At 36.2% G+C, this 26,615-nt stretch overlaps 1 protein-coding gene across 3 annotated transcripts in view; it reads right to left on the bottom strand.

The window, feature by feature from the left end:
• RSPO2 (R-spondin 2) overlaps positions 1 to 26,615 on the bottom strand; it is a 154,283-nt gene that overhangs the window by 59,876 nt on the left and 67,792 nt on the right. For all 3 annotated transcript variants that reach the window (XM_035714346.2, XM_049093348.1, XM_035714348.2), the window contains one exon: positions 11,256 to 11,444. In XM_035714346.2, the coding sequence (XP_035570239.1) occupies positions 11,256 to 11,444 (189 nt within the window). The remainder of the gene's footprint in view (positions 1 to 11,255; positions 11,445 to 26,615) is intronic.

Raw genomic sequence — 26,615 nt, forward strand, 5'->3', positions numbered from 1 at the left:
CTGTCTTCTATGCCAAAGTGTCCTTTATTTTAACTTTGGGGGATACGTATAATTTCAAAAGTAGCCTTTTTTCTCCTGACTCATTTTAAAGTGTTAGAATAGTTCATTTTGAAAAATACCCAAAATTCAAATTTTTGAAATATGTTGGTAGATGCACTGTAATATTTGAATGTTTAAGAATTGTATCTTGCCAAAAAAAGAAAAAACTATATCTTGCCCACCCACACACACAAAAAAGTGAAGAAACACTGAGGTTTGTGTAAAATCATGTGGTAAAACAATGAGGAACTATAAAAATGTTGGCTCCACTTCTTGTATATTCAAGTGATACATATTTGAAGTCATTCTCAAAATAGCTGAAATTAAAACTTGGACACATTTGCCTTGAATACAAAGCTAGGTGTTTAAAGCTGCTTTTCTCTCCCCCGCCACCCCCCATTTAGAGCAGATGAGAAGGGAGGACTATTTCCTCAAAATCAAATAGGGAAGGAATGCAATAATTAAGTTATTTTTAAAAATCATAAAGCAAATTAATGTCTCATCAAGCTTTATTTTCCTATCAAGTAGCAGATCTTTCATCTTGGTTATTCTTTGTGCCTCTCCTTTTTTTGGTAACTTGTCAGCCTTTCATATTAAGGTAGAACCAGAGCAGTTTAATAATCTTCAGACCTAAGACTTAGTTGAATTTTTCCAAATGTTGGAAAATGCATCTCTCTCTACCCAACAAAACAGAAAAGTGGACAGAAGCTAATATGAGTCTTGCTTGCCACTCAACCCTAATGCAAGGAGAAAGAACAATCTTAATCCCTTCACACTCCAAATATGCTAGAGCAGGAATTGGCAAACTTTTCCTCTAAAGGGCTGGATAGTAAATATTTTAGGTTTTGTCTGTATAAACTACTCAACTCTGTTGTAGAGCAAAAGCAGCCATAGACAACCTGTAGACAGATATTAAGTGTGGCTGTTTTCCAACAAAACTTTATGAACACTGAAATTTGAAGTATCATTTTTGTGTACCACAAAATATCGTTCCTCTTTTGCTATTTTCCCCCACCACTTAAAAAAAAATCTAAAAACTATTCTTACAAAGGCCCCACAAAAAGATGGCAAGCCATACTTTGCCCATAGGTCATAATTTGTTAACCCCTGGGCTACAGAATGATTGAAAGCCATGGGGAATATTGAAAGAAAAGAGGAAAAAAAAGAAACAGGTTTTATTTTTAAAACACCAAATGGTAAGCATTTAAGCTTAGGGAGGTTATTGATATTGGTATCAATATCAATCATCTGACTGTGTACATAAAGCAAATATCAAATGAATAATAGCATGCTGGAATCGAGTCATTTTAACTGGGAACATTTTTCCTTCCATGACTTTCCATACTAAATTGATAAATCAAGAAAGAGGACTCTCTGAGTTGTCAATGCGTCAAAATCCCATGCTGTTTTAATAAGCTTTTAGTTTCTTGATTGCATATGGCATTGACTGGTCAGTGAAGGGTAGGTTGGAGAGAAAGGACAGTACCAAATGATGCATTTTGGCTAAAACCTATTTAATATTTATGCCTAGTTTTTTTTTAATTAATTTATTTATGATAGTCACAGAGAGAGAGAGAGAGGCAGAGACACAGGCAGAGGGAGAAGCAGGCTCCATGCACCGGGAGCCCGACGTGGGATTCGATCCCGGGACTCCAGGATCGCGCCCTGGGCCAAAGGCAGGCGCCAAACCGCTGCGCCACCCAGGGATCCTATTTATGCCTAGTTTTATGGTCTGATATAACTGCCCAACTTGGTGAAGGTAGCCTTGTTATGTCTGCTTACCCAGTTTGATGATAAAAGTAGATAGTTTCAGCCATGCTATGTAGTGGCAGCAAACCCCCAGGCTTGTCAGTGGACTTCTCAGAACTTGTTACCTGCTCTGTAAACGGGGATAACACTGCTTCAGTCCTAGGATTACCAGAAGCAAATGAAAGGATGGATGTGAATGCACCTTAAAACCTTTAAAAGTGTTAACTAGGAGCCATACTTGCACAAAGGAAAACAGTACAAGGTAGCATCTGCCTTTAAAATAGACATGCTACTGTCAAACTTGGGTCTAAACTGAAATAAGAGTCTCATGCAAAAGAATTACCAAACCACAAGAAAATTAAATGTAAGCTTAAGAAACAAGACTTCCTCTATTAAATAACAGAGCAGGCTTTTTACTTTCCAACCATCAGGATTCTAATGAAAAATAAAAATTAAAAAAAAAAAAGGAAACCTTTTATAAGCATTGAGAATTACAAAGCCATGTTTGCCACAGAGATAAAAATAGTTATTCTAGCTCTCAGGATATTTGATATAACTTAGCTTCTAGAAAGAGAGAAAGTGTGTCCCATTAGTTTTCTCTAGAGGATTATGTAATACAATTAAAGCAGGTGTGCTCACAACAAAGTGCTATGGCATCACCGACATGGAACAGCATATGAAACATTCGCAGTGTGCAGGGAATAACCATTACTGTAGCTGCTGATGACATCTCTGAAGTGGCCTACTTCTTAAACCCTTGATGGCTTAGCCACACTGGAGCTGCAGGTCATAATGATGGGAACTAAGATGGCTCTGTTACAGACAGCCACAGAAGGGCCACCATAATCTTTTAAAGGCTCCAGTTAGTCATGTCATTTCCCTTTAAAATCCTCAGCAGCTTTCCTTTGCTTCTAGGATCAGTTTAAATCCTTGATTTTAGAGCCCAAGATAATTCTGGCTAGATACATCCTACTTCCTTAGCCTTGTCGCCATGGGTACCTCTACCGTGGCCAGGGTAAAGTTTCCTCTAAACTTCCCATGTTGTCCCAGCATCCAGATACTAGAGACAACAATTCTTGTCTTGCGATTGTCATAATCCTTGCATCAAAGGGGACCCCATGAAGCAAACAGAACACATCTTATTCTATTCTATATCACAGGGCCTAGCAAAAGTGCTTGACCTAACAGATGACAACAGGTGTTAACTGTGGAATGACTAACAAATATACTAAATTTCTATTAGCTTAGAATAAACACTGAAACAGATTCCACCTTGTATATTTTAATGCAATAGCATGATTTTGGTATAAAAATACATTATAAAGAGCCCCATCTCCAAATCAGGCACCAACTTATTGCATACTACAATGAAGCTTTTTTTTTTTTTTTTTATCTTTAAGAAACAAAAATAAGGCCTATTCCTTAACTATAAACCAAGTAGAGAGGAACACTGGAGAATGTACTTTGCAGAAACCAGAAATTATAGAATATATAGAGAGTGAGTCATAAAGAGATCAATATGAAAATGGTAGCTGCCAACAGTAAATATTATAGATTTTTTTAATAGACTCATGACAGTTATTAGACCTAGAAGCCATTACCCAAGACAGTGCTGCGTAATTTGTGTAAGCTTGCAAAGCTAGTTTCTGTCAGAGCTCAAATCAGAGCTGAGTTCCTCGTAATCATACACAGCGTTCTTTCAAAGATGTGATTTAACCACAAATTGATTTCTCTTTAGAAGATACAAATCTCATGTCTTGAAATCCTTAGTGGGGTTTAAAACACTTAAAATGGTTCACCATTTCGGGGGGGGGGGAAGCAGTCAAAAAACATTGAGATTTTTCTATATTCAGGTTTGTAATTGTGCATAATAGTTTCATCTATACTACATGGTTTATTTTTTAAGGAACAATATGACAAATAGAACATTCCACTGGTGTATCTCAGTCACTGGAGTCATGCTGTTCCTGGCTAATTATGTGACTTTCGGGAAGTACTTACTTAGAAACCTCAATATGCACATTTTTTTGGTGGAGGGTGAAGGGGAGGAGGCAGAGGAAGAATCAATTAGGTCTCTTCCAGATCTACGCAATTTTTTTTTTTTAATTAAGGGAACTTCTACACTTCTGGCAGAAGCCTCATAGGGTTGTGAACACATACACACAGTCTCATTCTGGATGATCAGTGAAAGCATTAATTGAATAAAACATCCTCCCTCTAAGCTACAACACTTCTCTCTACCTGAACTCCACCTACAAAATGATGAGACAGGAGATAGTTCACAATGTACCCAATTACAGAGAAAAGTATCACCCAATTGTTTTTATCATCTATCATCATCAAATTAAAAGAATAATAAAAACAGTGAAAAGAGTGGTCATGTGATGAATAGCCTCTCTGGTTGCTCCACTGTACCACTACCTTCCTAATCGCTTTTCACATCTCATCAAGAAATTGGTTTCTTTAGTTTTATGATTTTAAATGCTAAAAGTAGTTAATAGGAATGTCCTCATTAAGTATGAAAGTAGTTTCAATGTTAAGCTTGTATGTTCCATAGACTTATAAAGTAATCCCTCTTTAAAACAAACTGAAAAGCACGTCAAGAAACATGGAGTCCAGTAACAAAGAACATAGCTGGTCACCAGACACACATTCCAGTACCAACTCTGCTGTGTACCAGTCAGTGAATGAGTAACTATTAAATTCTCTCAACCTCAAATAGGAATTGATTGTATAAGCTGTTGAAAAGACTGAGGCAAAAAGAAAGTACTAAGTGTCTATTATTAGTAATAAGGACAAGATATCTTTCACGGAACAGCAGCTAATATTACTGAGCCCACTCCCCTGTTCTCAGAGACCTCTGCCACCTAGGATTGATAATCAGTCAATTCTTATGTGTTGAACACCTTTTAGGTGCCAAGCCCTTGACTGGCTGGCTACAGGCAATTATTGTGGCTCTGTTGAGACAAGTTTGGATACAATCCTCTGAAGCTAAAATCAATTGACAAATGTTTTGTTTTATCCTAGTCATAGGTGCATCAAAACAGCCAGCTCTCTTGCAGGGATGGAATTTCTTAAGAAGAAAGCATAAGAATCCAGAGACTCAGCAGGTAATGACATCTCAATTATCTTCTGATAAGGAGGCAGTAGGACCATTCACATGGTCCTTTTTAAAGAACTATTAAAGAACTATTCCTTAACCTTATCAAGTTATTGTCAGTTTTTTAACTGGCTGGTAGCAGCTCTTTTTGTAATGGTGTAAAAGCCACTTTAGCCAACGAGCCTTCCCCAGCTGGCAGTAAACTTTTAACCAAGAGAGTGTGTTTTCTGTAGAGTGCACTGTAGGGTAAGGTCCCTCTTTGGGAAAGAAACCAGCTTAAGAGAATGTCCTTTCCAATGGTGTCAATTAAAAGTAAGGACCTACCCCTTACCCCGCTCAAAAAAGCTATTCTAAAGCTTAACAAATAAGTGTTTTGTGATTTTATTTTCTCCAAGAGAAGCAGCATGGTATGGTTAAAGAAACATAGCTAAGTGAAATAAATCAGAGAAAGGCAAATATTGCATGATACCACTTATTTGTGGAATCTAAAAAAAGAGAAAAGAAAAACTCGGGGGGAGGGGGGGCGGAGATCAGATTTGTGGTTACCAGAGGCTGAAGGCAGGGTGAAAGGGAATTGAATGAAGGTAGTAAAAAAGGTACAAACCTCCATCTGTAAGATATGTAAGTATCAGGGATGGAAGGTACAACATGTGGAATATAATTAATACTGCTTCTTGGTACATTTGAAGAATGTTGAGAGTAAATACCAGGGATCTCAGCACATCTCATTTCTTTTGTTTTTTGTATTTACGTGAGATGACAGATGTTAACTAAATTTACTATGGCAATCCCTTCACAAAATACATAAGTAAAATTGTGCTATACATCTTAAATATACACACTGCCATATGTCAATTAGATCCCAATAAAACTGGGTTTAAAAACAAACAAAAAGACACACATGTGTTAGAATTAGAATCTCCGATCTCATCCTTGGCTCCGCTTCATATGTATGTCCTTGGGTAGGTTTCTGAATCTCTCTGAACTTGTCTTTTCAATCGTAAAATGTAAACATTTACCTACACATCCTCACATATAGCTCACAGTTGTCCAGATTTGATTAAAAACATTTTAAACACTCCTGTTAATTTTAAATACCTAGACCTTTTTCCAAATGCATCATTAAACTTCATCCAGAAATGGCAGACATTTCTAAAAGCACTCAAATTTGACATGTAGTAATTCTTTAAAAACACCTAAACACTGGTCTTGGAATTCACAAATTAAGGGATGGTTATATTTAATTGTGAGTTTTCTTACATGTTCAAAATTACTAGTTTTTAAATCTGTATCAGCTCAAAACATGTCAACATTCTCTTAGCCTAAAACATTCTTATGAAGTGCCAAAACAAGGCAGAATCATAAAATATAGAATAGCTAAAAACAAAAGTAGCAAATTCCCTGGATTCTGAACTTATTTGTTTACAAATGATTTTTAAAAATACACTGTCTCTGGCAACAAAAGGATATGTATTATTTTCTTATACATAAAAAGTGAACTAGTTTCTCTTCCTGTCACTTCAGCACATTTCTAATCCTCCTCCTGGCAAATGAATAAAAACAAAACCTTGACTGATAGTAGCTAAGATGATACTTTATAGGTTACTGAGTGAACAAGCATTCTGTCCAAGGCTACTATGGGTAGCCTTGGGTCCCTATGTCCTCCTGTCTCTTCAGTGATCTTATTTCCTCAGCTGTCCCCCTTTTTCTCCACCTCATCCAGCTCTTTCCCAGTCAAGTCTCCTTCCATCTTTATACACACTCACGCACACACAAAGATCTCCTAATCCAAGAGCCTTCTTGCTATCATTAGATATTTTTCAACCAGTGTAGCAATGAAGGAATAGAAGAGGACTATCTATAATAGTGATGGCTGCTTGCCTAAATCTCCATGTGCTTCCTCAAACCACAGCAGTTAGGATAGTGCTCCAACAGTAACAATGAACTACTCCCATTAAGGTCAACAGTTTTATTGTTTAAACAACTCAACTTTGATATTGACCACTTGCTACTTTTCAAGCCTTCCTACTTCTTTCTTCTAGGACATCAGTCTCTGGTTTTCTATTTTCCTGGTGATTCCCTCCACAGGCTGTCCTTTGCTTGCTGCTAAATGTCAACATTCTTCAGGCTTTAAACCCCAGGGCTCACCCCTTTACCCCCCTCAGTTGATATCCTCTTTTTCCCGCCAATGATTAAGATTAGAGCTCCCTTGAGAGCTTTGAATGCTTACATCTAACTGTTCATTAGGTACTTTCCCCAGGACATGTCATACCACCTTGAACTCAACATATCCCAAATGAACCATTCTCTACGATAATGGCCTTTCTCACCAGCACATATGCTATTCCTCCTATATTCTGTACCTAAATAAATTTTACTGCCTAGCTCCCAAGCCAAAATCATAAGAGTAATCTCAATTTCTCTCTTCACCTTTAGCCAACAAATTATCAAGTCCTCTTGATTCTTCCTCAATATCTCTCTCCATGTACTTGTTTCCACTATGACTACCTTCATTCATTCACTCAACAAATATTTGTTGAACCCCACTGTGTGTCAGATACTGTTCTGCATATCATGAGCCTGAAGGTAACATACCAAAATGCCTTTCCTCCCTCTTGGAGCTTACATTCTAATGGGAGAGGTAATAAGCAAAACATAAGCAAAATATACAGTACGTTAGTTACCCATAGTGTTAAGGAAAGAAGGGAGGGAAGGAGGGATAGGGGAGCAGGGTAGGAAAGGAAGGAGGGATAAAGAGGGAAGAAATGAGATATTGGGATAAAGAAAGTTAACATTTAAGACAGATTAGCCCGGGAAGGTCTGATGAGAAAACAGCCATTCTTGAGCACCTGGTGGGCTCAGTTAAGTATCAAGCCTTCTGGCTCAAGTCATGATCCCATAGTCCTGGGATGGAGCCTTGAATTAGGCTCCCTGCTCAGTGTGGAGTCTACTTCTCCCTCTCCTCCTCCCCACCCCTGATCCTGCTCTTGCACACACTCTCTCTCTCTCTCAGTGCCAAGTAAATCTTAAAAAAAAAAAAAAAAAAAAAAACACAACCTGGAAAATGTTTAGTTTATCTTAAGAAAATAAATCAGACAAATGTATAAAACTACATGTATGTAGTGAGAGACTATGAGGATATTCTTCATGTAACTGTTTATATTAATGAAAAACTAAAAACGAAGTTTAATAGGTAATGAAATATACTAGGATATATCCACTCAATGGGATGTATGCAGCCATATTTAATGACATTAACAAAATGTTCATAATCCTTTAAAACAAGTCACAAAACAGAACAAGGATACATTTTAAGGGGAGAAAGACATAAACATGCATAAAAACAAAAGGTTGAGAATAGAAGCCAAGATGATGTTAACTTTTGTTATCTTTGGGTGTTTTTTTTTTTTTTTTGCTTTTGCCTTTTAAGGCCTATCTGCTTTCTAGGCTTTCTACAAGAAATATTTATAACAATTTTAACAAAGGAATAAAGTGTTTTCATATGAATGAGTTTATCAATAAATGCGAAAAATAGGAGAAAAATATCACCTAACAGAATCAGAGATTATGGCAGTTCTTATTGTCCATTAGTGTATATATTTTTCATAGTATGCTTCAAATGGTTAATGAATTGGATTTTGCCAGCAAGTCTGATTTTATAAGCTCCATACCATATGTACCAACAAGCCAACCCTAGCCAACACTTCATAGAGCAAGTCTTCCTTCAGAAGGAGGATATTTGTTTTGCAGCTGAAATCTTACTCTAGTAATTAGAAAACAGATGAGCACGCTTCATTTCTAGGAATTTTTATAAAGCTACTGTTGCTTGAAGTATATTTTTCCCTCTATGATAGAGCAATAATCACCTATGTAAACAAAATGTGGATAGGATTTCAACTTCTAAATATGTGACAGCTTTTCCAATATAACTCCACCTCCTCACCTCTGAATAGAATACAAACAACAATGGAATATATGCAAAGTATGGGGGATAAAGCAAATAATCAGTATGAAAGTACCATGGCCATCCAAATTCCCATACTGAAAAATAAAATAATTTTCCACTTTCACTTTGATTCGCAGGAGTCTTAATAAGCCCTTCCCACTTATATAAGTAATGATTTCCTCTAGGTCAGTAAACTGCAACATCAATTGCATTCACTTACTATAAGTATATCCATAGCAAACCTGTTCTCACATGTAAATTCCCTTTCCAAGGCTGATTTACAGTCACTGCTCTCCTTTCTAAGGGGTAAACTCAGCCAAAATGTGCTTGTTAACCCTTGCCTGGATGTATCTCCAAAGACGACCCTTTGAAATGCTATGGAGTATTGCTGAGGTAGCTGTCCAAACCAATTTGCCTGGGACAGTCCTGGTTTACACTAGTGTCCCTGCATAGTTATTAATAGATTTGTCAATTCCTAGGGCTGAGTGACACATTACAGAGCCAGCCTACTGTCTATAAACAGGATATATAATGCTAGGCCTAGAACTTGGAATAACTGCCGGGAGCCACCTAACTTTATCTTCCTTGTGCGTGGATATGCACCAAATATTCATGGACTCCGATCCCGCACAACTCCTCCCCAACCAGTTAGTCTAAAGCAATCTAAATAGGAATCCATTTCAAGGTAAACCTATCCATCCATGGAAGTTTAAAAAAAAAAAAAAAAAAAAGCTATGGGAGACATTTACTAGGATAGCCCCCAAATCACACAACTTAACAAGGTACATCCTTGCAAAAATTAACCAGCCTGTTGATACATGTTTGGATTAATAATTACATAGGCAGAACTCCCAATAAACTTATGAACAAAAGTAGATCTGAATTTCCTCTGAGCCGATCTATTTCTATCTCTGCTAATGGCAAAATTATTCACCTTGCAACCTTAGGATCAAATTTGATTCTTTTCACTCTCTGAAATTAGTTACTAAGTCCCATTGATTCGGTTCTTTAAAGTTCTGGAATTCATTATCCACTAACCTTTCATCAGAACAGATTTCTAACTTGCAGTTGTTACAGGAGCCTTCCTCTACTTTCTATCCTTCTCCAATTTATCTCCCCACTGCTGCTACAATCATCCAGAACAAAACAACCTCCCCAGGCCTCCTCTGCTCAAAACCTGCAGGTAATATCCAGACTAGTTGGCCTGGTATTCAAAATCTTTATCAGTTCTCCATTCCAACCACTCTTCCTACTAAGCACATATGACTCAATGGTTCTCATTCAGGGATAGTACTGCTCCACAAGGAGGGTTTGAAAAAGTTTGGGGACATTCTTACTCATCACAGTGACTCATGGGCACAAAGGACATTCGTCAACAGGGACTGAGAATACTAAGTGTTCAGCAATGTAGATTAAGTTGCCTTGCCAAAATACCAATAGCATCCCAGATGAGACTTCTTGTTCCCAACCACGTTATTTTTAGACATGTGTGGCTCCTTCTTTCTAGAATCTATTAGTTCTTTCTCCTTCCAAAATAATATTGACCTTAGAGGATTCCATTCAAACTCTCCTCTTATCTAAAGACCTTGACTGATTTCATAGTCATATACACAGTAGTAATGGGAGAAACTTACTCCCGTAACGTACTGCTTGCCTGCTGACACAGCTTAGTGTACTGAATTAAGATTAAACTTCTTACCCATTTGTCATTTCACTCCATGTTATTTTTTCCTTATCCTCTATGCCCTAACATTTAAGCTCCTTAAATAAAGGGATGTTTCTGTGACATCTCACTTTTTTTAAACTCCAACTTCTACTGCTTACCTAGAAGTTGAGAATCATTCTATAAGTGATTTTTGGAATAAAAATCATTCCTGCATGCCTATGTACAGAATGCCACTACTTAATAACTTTTTTGTAGTTGTTAAACTTAGAACTCAATACTGAAGGTAAAATAAATATTTTAGTTATATCTTTTATCAGCAATGGTGCTTTACAGAACCTTAAATGTATTAGATTATAGATTAGACTAAACAAGGAATTACAAACTCAGATAAAAAAGGCAAAAGAAGCCATAGACACTGTAGTAAAGTGGAGAGAATGTTACCAAGATATTTAAATTCCTTGGAGATTTTGAGGGTGGGGGGGTGCTAAGTATGCTTTACAAAGATCTGCTAACAAGCTGTGTTTCAGATGATTGTTATGCAAATACTTAAATAATCTTAAAAAAAATAGTGTGTGTACAATATACTTCTAGACAAAAGATAAGGATCTTTATCCTACCCACTCAAGTTTAAGCTTAGGCTATTTCTGTAGCATATTAAAAGTAAACCTTTTTTTTCGGTCCAAATTTTCAACTTAGCTTCCCCCACCCCCTAAGTTGCATTAACAGTAAATAGTATATAAAAGTCAACTGCTCACTTGCACATCTGTTCATATCTGGGGCTCGGTGTCCATAGTACCCAGATGGACAGGAATGCAGGCATTCTCCATACTGGCGCATGCCTTCTCTTCGAAGAAAGAAGAACAACTTCTGTTGACATCGGCTGCACCCATTGTCCTTTGAACAAGACAAACAACCCTTGCAAATGGGATTTGATACATAACTAGCTGTAAAAGAAAAACACAAAACACATGTTCAAACATAAATATGATCAAGACATCTAGTCAATACAACTTGGTGAGAAGACAGGTGTCTCTTGTCCTTCTCGAATCACATAGAAATGTGCTAAAAACATTCTCCCCCCACCCCCACCCCCAAAAATAGATTAATTCACAACCAAACTTAGAAACAAAGGAAACTCAGGGTTAGAGCTGTTAGACCAGAGAGGCAGGCCTCATGGCAGGGTCTTGAATCCAGGCCAAGAAATATGCATATGAAGACCAGACACTTAGATCTCTTTATATAGACTGGAGTTGTGAGGGCTGTTTGGACGTAAAACAAGTACTAGAAGCCTTCACACCTCAATTTACCAGAGATGAGGATTTCAATCACAGATTAGGGCTGTAGGGTAGGTGAGCACTGTACAGAGAAAAATACAATCCATGAGCAACAAGAACCCCAAATCTGCAATACATCTAAGTATGGGATCCAAGTTCAAATTATCAGTGTAGAGTCAGTAAATCAAGAAGCTAACATTAAAAAAAAAAATTAATCCATGAAAACCTACAAAGAAAAAAATATGAAACCACCCTTAAGAAATTTTCTACAATTCTGAGACCTGGAACTTGTATGGAAAGCCACCCTCACATCAAAACAAACCAACAACCTGGACCAGCAAACCTCTATGAGGAAGAATCACCAGTCTCAGAGAGATGCCTCTCACACCTAAAGATTCAGAAATAACAGAACTATCTGAAAGTCTTTAAAATGATTATCTTCAGAATACTTGAAGAGATAAAAATTAAGATTAGAAGTCACAGGGGAAGAACTGATATCATATGACTGTGCATTAGAAAATGAAAATTCTAAAATAAAAAAATTCTATGGAAAAATCGAATAGTGTAAAAGAAAAATATTTAACCAGAAAAAAGTTTAAATAACTGTAGCACCAAACACAATAAAAATGAAAATGTGAAAAAGGTAAAAAGCCTGTAAAAAGAAAATGAAAAAGTTTTAATGCACAATTAGATGTTATAGAATTAAGAAATAGAGCATGAGTAAGACATAATATCCAAAGAGATTGTGACTAATCAGGTTCCAGATTGAAAGGGATGAATTCTTTAGATGAAAACTTCAGAGATCTGAGTAGATCAGTAAAAACAAGACTGCATCTGAACACAATGTATTTATAACGAAAGAATGAAGTCAAACCAGACAAACATAACCTAGAAAGGAATGTTTACCTCTAGGTAGACATTCAGGCATCTCATCAGCAATAATATACACTACCTTCAACCTGTTAAGGGAAAAGTATCAAACTATAACAATTCTATAAGCAATTAAATGATAGTTTAAGAATGACAGCAAAAGGGATGCTTGGGTGGCTCAACAGTTAAGTGTCTGCCTTCGACTCAGGGCATGATCCCGGAGTCCCAGGATCAAGTCCCACATTGGGCTCCCCGCATGGAGCCTGCTTCTCTTCCGCCTATGTCTCTGCCTCTCTCTCTCATGAATAAATAAAATCTTTTAAAAAAGAAAAAAGAATGAGCTCAAAATAAAGCGAAGGAATTTATTAATCACTCGCCAAAAGAATAAATTGTGTACATTGGAGAAATTAGAATGGAACTCAGAAGGAAGTAAAACGTAATAATCAATAGTGACCAAATCAACTGATATGTTGGTGTGTCTATGAAAACTATCAATTTTTAAGAAGTAATGATCAATATCCACGGTTTAAAAATACATATTTTTAAAGGAGTTTATTTTTTAAAAGATTTTATTTATTTGACAGAGAGAGAGAGAGCGAGCATGCACACAAGCAGGGGGAGCAGTGAGCAGAGGGATAGGGATAAGCAGGCTCCCTGTTGAGCAGAGAGCCCAAAGTGGGACTTGATCCCGGGCCCCCAAGGCCATGACCTGAGCTGAAGGCAGACGCTTAACTGACTGAGCCACCCAGGTGCCCCAATAATAGATATTTTATATTTAACAGTAGTAACATGGAAGACTTGAGGAGGGAAAGCAAAGTTAAAGCATTCAAAGTTTCTAGATTTTGAATGAGGAAGACCAATATAAATTAAACCTCCTTAAGTTAAATGTACTTGTTTAAAACTCTCAGTAGCAACCACAAAAACAGGAATAGTTAACTGCTAAACCAGTGACAACCACAGATGTAGTAAGTGTACAAAATAGGGGGTTACAACCCAAATGTCTGTGACCAGGAGAATGGATAAATTGTGGTATATTTTAATGATAAAAAGAATTAGACGATGGACACATAACCAAACAGGAATGAACTTATATACACTATACTGAACAAAGGAAGCCAGACCAAAAAATGAAAATAGGGTATGTTCCGTATAATTCTATTTATATTGATGTCAAGGATACGATATGTGAAGCTAATCTGTGGTGACAGAAATTAGAACATAAAATGCCTTTGAGGGTTTGGGACTGACTGGAAAGGGGTGTGCAGGAACTTTTGGCAGGTGTATTTGTTTCCTAGGGCTGCCTTAACAAATTACCACAATGTGGTGGCTTACACACCAGGAATTCATTCTCTCAATTCTGTGGACTGAAGTCTGAAATCAAGATGTCCATAGGACCATGTTTCTTCTGAAGCTCCTAGAGAAGAAACCACCCCTCCTGGTGGCCCCAGATGCTCCTTGGCTTGTGGCAGCTTATCTCCCATTTGATTCCATCTTCTCTATGTATCTCTGTGTGTCCTTTCTGTCTCTGATAGAGACATGGTCTTTGGATAAGGGCCCACCTTAATCCAGTAGGATCTTCTATCTGTCCTTACCTTCATTTTATTTGCAAAGCCCCTATTTTCACATAAGGTCACATTCTGAGGCTCCAGGTGGACATGAATGAGAGCAGGGCTTGGGGGTGCGGACCCTATTTAACCCACTACAGGAGGCAATAGAATGTTCTAACCTTGATTGGATATTGGCTACACAAATGTATGTATTTTCAAAACTGTCCATTTTTTATAAGTAATGTGCATAATTTATAAGTAATTTGTATCAATTTTTTAAAAAATAGAACAGTGGATAGGAAGGCCATACACTAACTTCAGGGTAATGTAATTGTAATTACATCTCTTTCAAAGATTCTATACATTATGTTAAATGCTCACCTATAGGATATTCTTTACTTTTATGGTTTTTAAGTAACAAAAATAATTCATTGGAGGGACAAAGTGGGAGACTACTAAGTGTTGAAATAGCATCTGAAAGTTGATATGTAAACTTTATAGGAGTGTGCTACATCTAATGATGAAAAGAGTAATTTAAGAGAAAAAAATACTGTTTCCAGCCCTGGTATAAAATTAAAATTGACATAATCTGACATCCCAACATAATTTCTTAAATGTGAAAAATTTAGTTATCCCTATTCCAAGCAAGATTATAAATCTAACAGGATGCATTATTCATTCACTCATTCATTTTATCACACTCACTTCAGTTTATCAGGTTCACTCAGAAGAAGAAAGAGAAGGAAAACTCACCAATTATTGAAACTTTTAGTTTTAATGCCATATCCTATTTGCCCTACATAAAATTTTGCATATAAAATTAACATCAAGCCCTAAGTATTCAGACTAGCAGCTATACAACAAAGTACACTGGATACCATGCCCTTCCTTATAATCATTCAACACTTGAATATTTACAGCTACTTGTAGCAGATCTAACCAGGTTTTAGTTCCACAGGATGCTCTCCCTGCTTCTCCTGGGTTACCACAGCCCTGACTTGATCTTATAGCTTCTCTTCTGGGGAGAACCCAAAACAGGAGTTTGGCTCCCTTTTCAAGAGGTAAAACAAAGAACTACCAAGTCAGTTAGAACCAGGAATCAGAACCAAGTTTGCCCTTTGAAATGGCCATTAAAAATTTGCTTCTTTCCACCTATACACCAGAATTTGTCCTATCAACTGTTCAACTGCTTGTATCTGCATACTGAATCCATTCCATGGACATTCTCTTGCTTGCAAAACTATTGATGCTTCCCACACAGTTTCTTATTTATTACCAAATATTCTAAAATCTGCAACTGGGGAGGAAAAAAGAATCAATACAGATGAAAAATTACTTCCTCAGATAGAATTCCTAATAAAATTTTAGGAGACTACTTTCTAGACATGTATATGTGTATGTAACATAATTTGTATTTTCCATAACTGAACATACTTGCCTTGTATCATAACTTGCTCAATTTCAGCCAAGTAGGGAACATCTCTTCATAGCAATGAAAAAGGCCAACATCACTCTCATTTATTTTTCGAAGTGTCAGTTCTAACTTCTGCCTCAATTTACCGCAATCACCCATTTAGTTATCCCCAAAAGTACTTTTTTGGAAGACCACAACCAGTTTTCTAATCCTTAATTCAAGACCTCATTCTCCATTTCTGGTCCTCACAATTCCTGTAACCTGGATCATTTCAGAAAGTTTTATTCCTCCTCTGGCTTCCATGATAATGTCTCCTCCTATACACTTAATCCCAATTCTGACTATTCTGATTTCCACTAATCCTCTCATAACTCAGACCCTTATTACTTCTAAGACCATTATAGTGCCCCAACCCCATACCCACCTCTTTTGTATTCTACACTCTGTTGTTGATTTTCCTGCTTTTATGTTCATTATAGGATTTCGGTTATACCTTATTCTGACACAGTAATATTGATTTATAAAGTCTTTTCACATAGCTAAATGAAAAGAAGTCTGTACTATTTATAATTTCTCCAGCTGCCTTCTAGTGGGATTCTATCCTGATATTATTATTGGTGTCCTGAGCAAGATGTAAGGAATAGGTAAGTTTCAAAAACTGGGATAGAGCTCAACCTTTCTGTTTAAGAAAGGGGTGAAAACTGGAGAGAGGGTAGGTAGGGGGCAAAAAGCTGGGTGAGAGGAACAGAACTGGAGTCCTCAGTAGCTGTATGATGGACAAAATGACTTTGGTGGGGGTGGTGCAGGGGGGCAGCAACTAGGGAAAACTCCTTTTTATTTTCATAAAGAACATTTTATGTTCTTAGACAACATAACCCACCTTAAGTACAAAGACACTATGGCATGATATTTGTAGAAGCAATCGATGACCCTTGTGAAAGAGGAAGGCTATTGAACTAGGAGCAACCAGGAGACTAAGACCAGGGCTGAGGTTGTTGGCTGGAGCTGCATCCAAGGGAGTCCCACACAGCAGAGCCGCCTGCAACATGTCTGCGAGCAGTGCGCTGGCTGCCTTCTGCTCTTCAATTTAACTATAGATTTAAAGAGGAATTATCTCAAGGTTATCCAAATCCCAAATTAGCTTTGCAAGTAAAGAGAGAATTTGGAAGATTTACATATGTAGCAGAATGGTTTTAAAAGGCTCTGTCATCACAAACAAAAGTTGAAGCTATACTTACTTTTAGTTCAAAAGTTAAACCAAGAGCTCTTTATCACCATAAATCACACTATATAGTAACAAGTATGGAGAAGAGAGAATTACAGAACTGAGACAATCAACATAAATTAAAGGCTTTTTGTTTTGTTTTTATGTATCAGAAGCTAACTTTCATCTTGACCATGAAGATTTTAGAGTCAACAAATTGTGCTCCACATTTTTTTAAAAAGATTTTCTTAAAATCATTAAAAGCTAGGCCTTATTTGCTTGAACCTTGACTGACAATAAAAATGAATCAGAGAATACTTATCTTAGTCCATATCGGATATCTTTATAACCCTACAAATGAGGAATTCTCTTAAAGCAGAAGTGATGAAAGCCACATCCAACCTAAGTGCTCTTCCCATCCCCCAATCTCCCTTAGCCATTAATAATGCTCCTCAATACTGAAGGACAAGGGCACATGTAATTTTTTTTTTTTTGTAATTCAAAGCTTCATGTCCCAAACCTCAAATAGACTTTTAACTTTAATTAACCACTGTCCAGTGTCAACTATCCTAGTGCTCTCTACATTGTAAATCACTAACTTAATTCAACAAGAACTTCTTCGTCCATTATATGACTATACCAAGCTCAATATCTAAAGCCAGGCAAAAATAGACTTTTAGACATGACTACAGTAATTTATTTGGTCAGGATCTTAATAAGTTAAATGGCTCTGCCTATTGCTATGAGATTTAATTCAAGCATGCAGGTGAATAAACAGATCTTAATTCCCAGCTTTGATGACCATGTTTATTTGCTTTCTCTGTAAGCTTCAACTTTTCCAACTCTAAAGCCTGCTGAGATCCAGAGCCTCATCATTCCAACCAAAACACTTTTTCTAAATCTAGACCCACCCAAAATTCTAAAGATGAAATATATCACATAAAACATTAAAAATCTTCAAAAAGGTGTCAGGCAGTAGTATTAATACTAATCTACACATATCTCCTTGACAGGGAAAGGAGTATGTGGGTATAGAAAACAAGCAAAATTGTCAAGTAGAACCCAGATAAGAATACCAGTATTACTAACAAATATATAGAGAGTGAAAAACAGCATAAATATTATTTAATTCCAGTTATTTGTGCTCCACTTAAATTGCAAAGTAAGTCTGGTCTCTTATGAATCCTAGTATTTTAAGTTTGATCTTTTGTTAAATTAAATCCAGTTACTCACATTTTATCCCATAGTGTCTTTTATGTAGGTGTTGAAGGCCCATCTGTTTCTAATATACTCCTAACACTTTTCAAAAGTGTTCCCCTGTTTCAGGATTTAGTTCTTGCCAAGCAAGAAGAAATCTAAATTCCTTCTCGGTGAAGGCATCCATTCCTGACAAAAGGTACAAGTTTCTAATCTAAAATAACAGGACTGAACAATAGGCTGTTGGCCTCAGCCTCACTCCATATTTGCTGGTTAAATAAGTGTTCAAAATATTTTTTAAAGATAAACAATTATTATCAACTTCACTGATCAAATTTAAGGCACCAGTAACAAGAAACCTGCCTACTGTATTCTATCTATACTATCCAAGTTGGGCACAGATCCTCCCACTAGAGCTTGGCCACACTAGTATAAAAATCCTTTGATCTCAACATGTACTACCCAAACTCAAACTCAACTGAGCAATCAAGGTCATGAACTAAGGAACTACAAAAGATTTGACCAAAATGAAAAAGTACTATCTTAGGATACTTAGTTTTACCCTAAATTGTGAATATTTATAGAACATAGCATCATGGAACACATAATCTGTGACGTAAAGACAACAAATTTTAATATGCTAGATTATAATCGTGCCCCAGAAAAAAATGGATGTTAAAAATTAACAATTGTTAATAAAGCTTAAACAGAGCTAAATTTCTAAAGTGTCCACTTAACACGAATTTATTCTAGAAAAAAAATTGAGAAAAGGCAAACTTGCACCAAAAATCCCCAAATCCCACAATCTCTAGAATTAAACCCTATTTCTCAAAATCCTTTTGACCTAAGTTAATAGATAATATTTTTAAGTAAAAGGCTTAAGAAATTTAGCTTCTCAAAGTAGTACTAGCTTTGATAAATCCATAATTTGCTAAAAATTTGATATTTAATAATAATTCCATTTTATCCACCTAAAATAGGACAATTAGAAATGAAAGACTCAATAGGATCTTATCTCTATAATTCATCATAACATTTCTAAAAATTTATAAGACCCCCCCCATATGGAAATCATCTTTAGAAATGAATATTTTGATGACATTAAAAGTCTTAATTAGATGATCTTGCTTCTCTTAAAAAAGTATGTATCTCACCGTACAAAAATTCAAGCCTACCAGGAGATTTTAAAGTAAAGGAGAGAGAGAGGTAAATGGAGTCACAGATTTATATTAACAAAGTGCTAATAACTTGAGGGGAAAATTAAGAAAATGACCATGGTTATAGTCTCCTCATTACTCACCAGTACCGGTGCCACTTGAGCCATAATCCTCATAGATTCGCACCTCAGAAGCATATTTACCACCACAGTTAACTGTGGCCATAGTGTGGTTTGCTGAGTGGGAATTTTTTTTTTTTTTTAAACACAGAGCAAGGAAGCAGAGAGCCTCTATGAGTCGTGTGTCATGCATACTTCAAGTGGGACAACTAAAATGTCACAGGGAAGCCCAGAATAGTCAGTAACTGCCATTTGAGAAAAGATGAACCAAGATATAGTTGCAAAATAAATGTGGAGCCTTACATGGATCTGTTTGAGAGCACAACAAACCTATCCAGAACTTCACAAGCCATAGACATCATTAACAGTTAAAACAGTCTGCCCAAAGTGGAGTGAACAACTCAGAACATAAGAATTGAAAAGAATTAAATGGGATTTAGAAATGCTCCAAAAACATGTTTCCAAAATGGTCATTAACACCTAAGGAAAAAAAAAAACAAGTCATAGATATGGAAAAAAGTGGCTGTGTATACATAGAACCAGATAAAATAAAATAAAATCATAAGCCCTCAATGCAGCATATACAATTCCCTAAATGATGAAGTGTTTCCCATAATTAACGCTCACTTTGGAAACCAGGTCTATAAGAATTATTCCTTTCCTTCCCCTAAAACTCAGACACAAAAATCCTAATCCTATACTAGGTGTTAATTCTGACAGATAAGTGCGGGGGATAGTACAATTAAGGATCAGCACACACTCATCCCAAAACTAAGCTACTGAAGTGGACAAATACGACCATCAGAATCCTAAGCTCTTCAGCTTCTACAACTGCTAACACCAAGAACTTTAATTAGTAGATGAAAATCAGAAAAATAGAAGATGGTTTGAGATTGCTCCTTTTTTCAAAGATACGTGTTTTTGAAATAAAGAATCATATGTTGTATAAAATAAGCCACCTGCTTGAGACTGTAAGATAGGATTGTTTTATGGAGTATGTTTTTGTCTCTAACACTAAAAGAGAAGCAAACTTAAAGTTAGAATGTGTGTGATCCTATAAGCCATTGCTAGAAATTGCTGTGTAGTACAGATTACTCATGCCAAGTGTTGGCTTGGGCTTTCACGACATACTTAAGCAACCCCATGGAAATGTTGACAGACTGTTGGTGCTAATGTTAACTCCAACATGAGCTCTAAATATATACATTTATGAAGATTGTGAAACCAACTCTTACAGGGCTTCATGTTTACATAAGAAGATAATCCAATTATTTAAAGAGAGAAAAACAAACTGCTCACAAACAGAGCCAGAATTTTATTCCATAAAGTACTTAAGTACATCTTACACTAACACTATTTCAAAATAGTTTTGCATACTTTATAAGTACTATAACATAAGTGCCATAGTATCTGACCTATCTAACTTCCTGTAGAAAAAGTCTCCCCTAATCTGACTAAACAAAAATTAAATTGTTTTTAAAAAGGGGAAGGAAGGGGTATAGGAGTCTATTCAATATATATTCCCATTCACATCATATATATATATATATATATATATATATATATATATATATATATATATATTATTCAACTATCCCCCATATACCACCTGCATGCTAGAATAGAAACTAGTTTGGTAACTCCTGCTTATTCCACTTTTAATTTAAAACAATAAGTGGAAAGCAAACTGGATGCTTATTTGGTGTCATAAACACAGCCCTCAAGAAGAATCTGTGTCATAACTACCCAGATTAAAGACTCCATGTGTTTTAGATGTGGAAACTTCCATGGGTCATACCACTGTGTTTTAAATTTAAGAATGAACACTATTAGTTACACTGTCCCAGAGAAAGGTTTCTTCAAACAAAGATAATAAAAATTTTTTAAGTTGAATTAATGAAAAACAAACTAAGAAACCCTTAGGGCTAACATTATTATGCAACAATTATTCAAGACTACACTGTGATGCAAAAAAAAAAAAGTGAAAGCTTTATTATATTCAATAATTTTTAGGTCGCTCTTGGTAAAAATCACATACATGAACAAAAATCAGAATGACTCAACTACTAAACCTCCAGACCTACACAAGATACAGCTCTTGATTTTTATTTTTTTTATTTTTTTTAATTTATTTTTTATTGGTGTTCAATTTACTAACATACAGAATAACCCCCAGTGCCCGTCACCCATTCACTCCCACCCCCCGCCCTCCTCCCCTTCTACCACCCCTAGTTCGTTTCCCAGAGTTAGCAGTCTTTACGTTCTGTCTCCCTTTCTGATATTTCCCACACATTTCTTCTCCCTTCCCTTTTATTCCCTTTCACTATTATTTATCAATGGTTTGCATTTAACATTTATCAACAGTTTATTTTAAACTGTCTTGTCAACATTCCTCACAACCATCTTTACCTTAGACCCAGTTTGAAATCTATCTGCTTCACCAACATTTCATTCTCAGAAAGTTCTGTCTATTCAGAACAAGAGGCAATGAAAACAAGGAAAGTCAAATGGGGTGGGGGCTGGGGGGAGAAAAAAATTGAACTCTGGAGAATACGGTATGTGACAAATTGCAGGCGACATGCTTTCATACTTTTTGAAAGTCATGCTTATTACTCATAATTAACTCAAATAGATCAGAGAATTTAAGAGACCTTTCCAAGATCATACAGTTTGTTGGTGACAAATTTGAATCCAGCTCCCTCAAAAGCCATGCTTTTTCTTTTCCCATTAAGAGATAGATGTACAGCACTTGGGAGACAAAACACACCCCAGCATGATTGAAACTGCGAGTTTTCCAAATTAGGCTGTCCCCTTGTCATCTGCTCACCGTGCTTCTGCTGGTTTTAGCTGCAGCAAAATAACCAAAGTTCCTTCTGATGATTAGTCACTAACAACACTATACTAATTCTTTCCTAACATAACTAGGAATATATTAAGTCTCATAAACCAACAAAATTAAGAGGTCATCCACAAAAACATTTCTGAGGAACACTGCTGAGACAGCAAAAAGGTAACTCGGGGAAATGGTGTTACAGGTTTCTTCTGGCAGAAGTTAAAGAGGATCTTCAGAATTGTAAATGGAAAGTATTTAATTGTTGGGGCATACAGCAAAAGGCCAGCACTTTTTCCACAGGGATCTCTACTTGCTTGACAAGTTCAAAGAAAACACACATAGACACACACATACACACACCCCTACCCAAACCATACAATTTCCTGCAAATGGGCCACTCCCCTCTGTCTTTGAAGACAGATGCAGTCCTGGCCAGGGGGCCTTTGAAGTAACAGCAGGCATACCTGTGTAATTAGAAAGGCTGGGGACGCCACTCAAATGATCAAAACTAAACTTTAAAGATGAGCTGAAGTGGGGAGATGTGCACTAACATTCTGAACAGAGGAGAAATCTGTTCTAGACAGATTTGGAGAGTAATGTGCCACTGTTCTCTGACCACAGTTCTCCATTTCCTCCAGGGCTTGGAAGCCAAAAGCAAATCACCTATTAATGGAAAACCATAAAGAGCATTTGGTCACTCTCAGAAAGTGGCCAAACTATGCCTACGTGTTTACAGACAAATGTATATATAACCACAGACATGGATATATACCTACATTCACATACGTATATACAAATGTATGCATATACTTTTTTTTTCTGAACCATCTGAGTACAAGTAGGAGACATTATGCTCTTTTATCTCTACATTTTCTCGGTGTTCAGTATGTATTTCCAAAAACAAGGACATTGTCTATATCAGCCATATTGAGACAATACTATTTTCTGATCCATAGTCTACAATTATTCCATAATGTCCTTTGTTTCTATTTTTCTCCTACACTAGAATCCCATCCAAGTTTATGCATTGCATTAGGTTGTCATCTCTTTAGTTTCCTTTAATCTGATCAGTTCCTCTTTCATGAGCTTGCATTTTGGAAGAGAATAGTCATTTATTTATAGAATGTTTATTTGAGTTTGTCTGATACCCCCTCACGATTGGCCACACATTCTTGGGATAACATATGAAGTGATTAACATCCTTTTTTGTGTGTTCTTTCTTGTGTGTGCCAAGCGGCACCTAATGAATTTGGTCACATTATTCGTGACATTAACCTTGATTCCTTGGTTAAGATGGTGTCTCCCAGGATTCTACATTGCAAAGTTACTATTTTCCTATCTTAGTAAGTAATTTCTGAAAAAAAAAAATACAGTAACATCATATAAATATCCTGTTCATCATCACAATTCCACACACTAGTTATGGTATCCAGTTTTTATTCTTGCCCAAGTCAATTCTCATTCTGATGGCTCTCAAAAAATAATTTTCTAATTCCATCATTCCTTCTCCATTGATTAGGGGGCATTTCAGTGTTGCATAGGAGGAGCTTGCCCTTCTGCATTTGTTTGTCTGCTTGTTTACATCAGTAGAGAATCATGGATTTCATTCAGTGGATTATCATCTGATACTGTATTTAGTGTTCAACTTATTCTTCAAGGTGCTGTGGTTTCTAAGCTGTATTTTATATGCATGCCATGAAGTGTCTGGGGGTGAAGAGGAAAGATTTAATTTATCCTAGAAGAGCTAAGAAATAGGTGGTAATAGGAGCTAAGTGTTAAAAAGAAAGAAGTTTGCCCACTGGAGTTGGATATCCCAAAAATAGGGAGCAGTATATGCCAGATGCACAGGGTTGGGGAATGCAAGGGGAAAAAAATGTTTAATAGGTCTGATAAATCTTGGCTTATTTCATTGACAATCTTTCAGCCAACAGCAAAAACAACAAAAGAAGCCACTCAGTACTTAAGTTGGATTCAAGGAAAAATGTGTAGAGAACACAAAAATGATGTTACCATGGAGTTTATAACAGTAGAACACAGAAACGGACTAGAAATATAATTGAAGACCTCAAGAATGTGTATTATTTTTAAGGTTGAAAGGATACAGGTTTGGATTTGCAGTCTATGTTTCTAAATTAGAATAAGTGTTAAGAGGATATTTTTCAAAATAAGAAATCTACTGGGGCATCTGGGTAGCTTAATCAGTTAAGCATCTGACTCTTGATTTCAGCTCTGGTCTTGATCTCATAGTCGTGAGTTCAAGCCCCACACTGAGCTCCATGCTGGGCATGGAGCTTACATAAATTCTACTTATGTAATCCCAAGGGGGAAAAATAAGTAACATTCTACAGAATTCAATATGGTTTTATAGCAAGTTCTCAGATTAATTCAAACATTTTAAGCAACATGTACAAAAGGGTACACTCAGGAAAAAAATAATCACAAGAGAAATGTGACGGCAGCTAAAGTTTCCTAAGGTTTATGGAATATTTTTAGAGCAAAATTAACAAAAAGGAAAAGTGAAACCCAACTATTAAGATACAGGTAATATTACATGAAAAAAATAAATTTTTATTTTCTGCTTTCATTTTTGTAATTGTTAAAAATGAAGACCTTCAAAGTGAAGGAAAATCAAGCATAGCTTTAAAAACTATTGAAATATAAGCAGGAAGATGCTAATGAATTATTTAATTATTGAGAAATTGATTCCTGGAAAAAAAAAATGAAACAGGAGTGGTTTTTTTTGTTTTGTTTTGTTTTTTTGTTTCAAAAAAAAAAAAAACAAAAAAAACAAAAGAGAGAGAGAGAGAGAGAACACACACAGGCAGGAGGAGGGAGCAGAGTAAGTGGGAGATAGTATCTTAAACAGGCTCCCCACCCAGCACAGAGCCCAAAACGGGGTTCAGTCTCATGACGGAGATCATGACCTGACTCAAAAATCAAGAGTCAAACACTTAACCAACTGAGCTACCCAGACACCACATGAAACAGGAATTTAAATATGAGATGGATCAATGTTTGATTTTCAGTAAGTTGGAAAACTGAACTTCAAAATCTCCAAATTCTAGAAGACGCTTTAGGACATCAGGGTTGTAAACACTTATAGTTTAAAACAGTTATTATAAGCACCTATCCTGGTATTTGTTACTAAGAATATGTCCTATCAAAACTAATATTATTTTAAAAAACATAATTTCCCCTGCTTTCTATACCTATTATATATCATTACTTCTATGTACATAAATATCTATGGATAGAAAGAAAAGTATGGAAATGCACACATACATTTTTGATAAATTATTTGAAAGTTGTAAGTATCACAATACTTCACATGAAATTTAGCATACACTTTACCATTTTTCCATTATTAATATGATAATTTAATTCAGGCAGGTATCAACCTAACACCATTAGGTGAAGGTTTATTGGGAAATAATATTGCCCAGGAGATTATCTATTAATTCCAAAGGGGGGAAAATGCCTTTATTTCACAAGCAGACCAGGGAACACCTGGTTAAAACTTGCCACATTCAGGCCAGGGACCAAACACTGCCCAAAGCAAGCAAAGAAAGCCGCTACAGACAACTTGCCTAAAGGATAAAGTGGCCAGGACAAAAATAGAGTGCACGCAGCACATCAAAGTGCTAGGCCCTGGAGAATAATGGACACTATACTGCAGAGCACCACAGCATCTATTCTTCATAAGACCATTACCCTCAAGAACAAGAGATGTAGCTGACTTTCCTAACACAGAAAGAAGGCATAGAAACTTAGATGAAATAAGATAGAAGAATTTGTCCCAAGTGCATGAACAGGACAAGGCCACACCCAGAGATCTAAGTGAAACAGATACAAGTAACATGCCTGATAAAGAATTTAGAGTAATGATCATAAAGGTACTCATTGGACTTGAGAAAAGACTGGAAGACCTTAGTGAGACCCTTAACACAGAGATGAGGAATAACATAGTATGGAAAAAGAGCTCAGTAAATAAGAAACATGCTTGATGGAATGAACAGCACACCAGAAGAAGCAAAAGAACAAATTAATGACCTAGAAGACAGAGTAATGGAGAACAATCAAGCTGAACAATAAAGAGAAAAAAGAATTAGGCAAAATGAGAAGAGACTTTGGGATCTCAGTGATTCCATCAATTTAATAATATTTACATTATAAAGACCAAGAAGAGTCAGAAAAGTGGGCAGAAATTTTATTTGAAAAAAATAATAGCTGAAAACTTCCCTAATCTGGGGAAATGAAACATATTCAAATGTAGGAAGCACAGAGAATCTCCAAAAAAAATCAACCAAAGCAGATCCACACCAAGATATATTATAATTAAAATGGCAAAATACGGAGATAAAGAAGAAACATTAAATGCAGCCAGACAAACACAACAGTTACATATGTGAGAAACCTCTTAAGACTATTATGGGATTTTTTTCAGCAGAAACTTTCTAAGCCAGAAGAGACTGGCATGATATATATATATAAAGTGCCAAA

The sequence above is a fragment of the Canis lupus genome, chromosome 13 (genome assembly GCF_003254725.2).
Source record: "Canis lupus dingo isolate Sandy chromosome 13, ASM325472v2, whole genome shotgun sequence".
In the NCBI taxonomy this organism is placed as follows: Eukaryota; Metazoa; Chordata; class Mammalia; order Carnivora; family Canidae; genus Canis; species Canis lupus.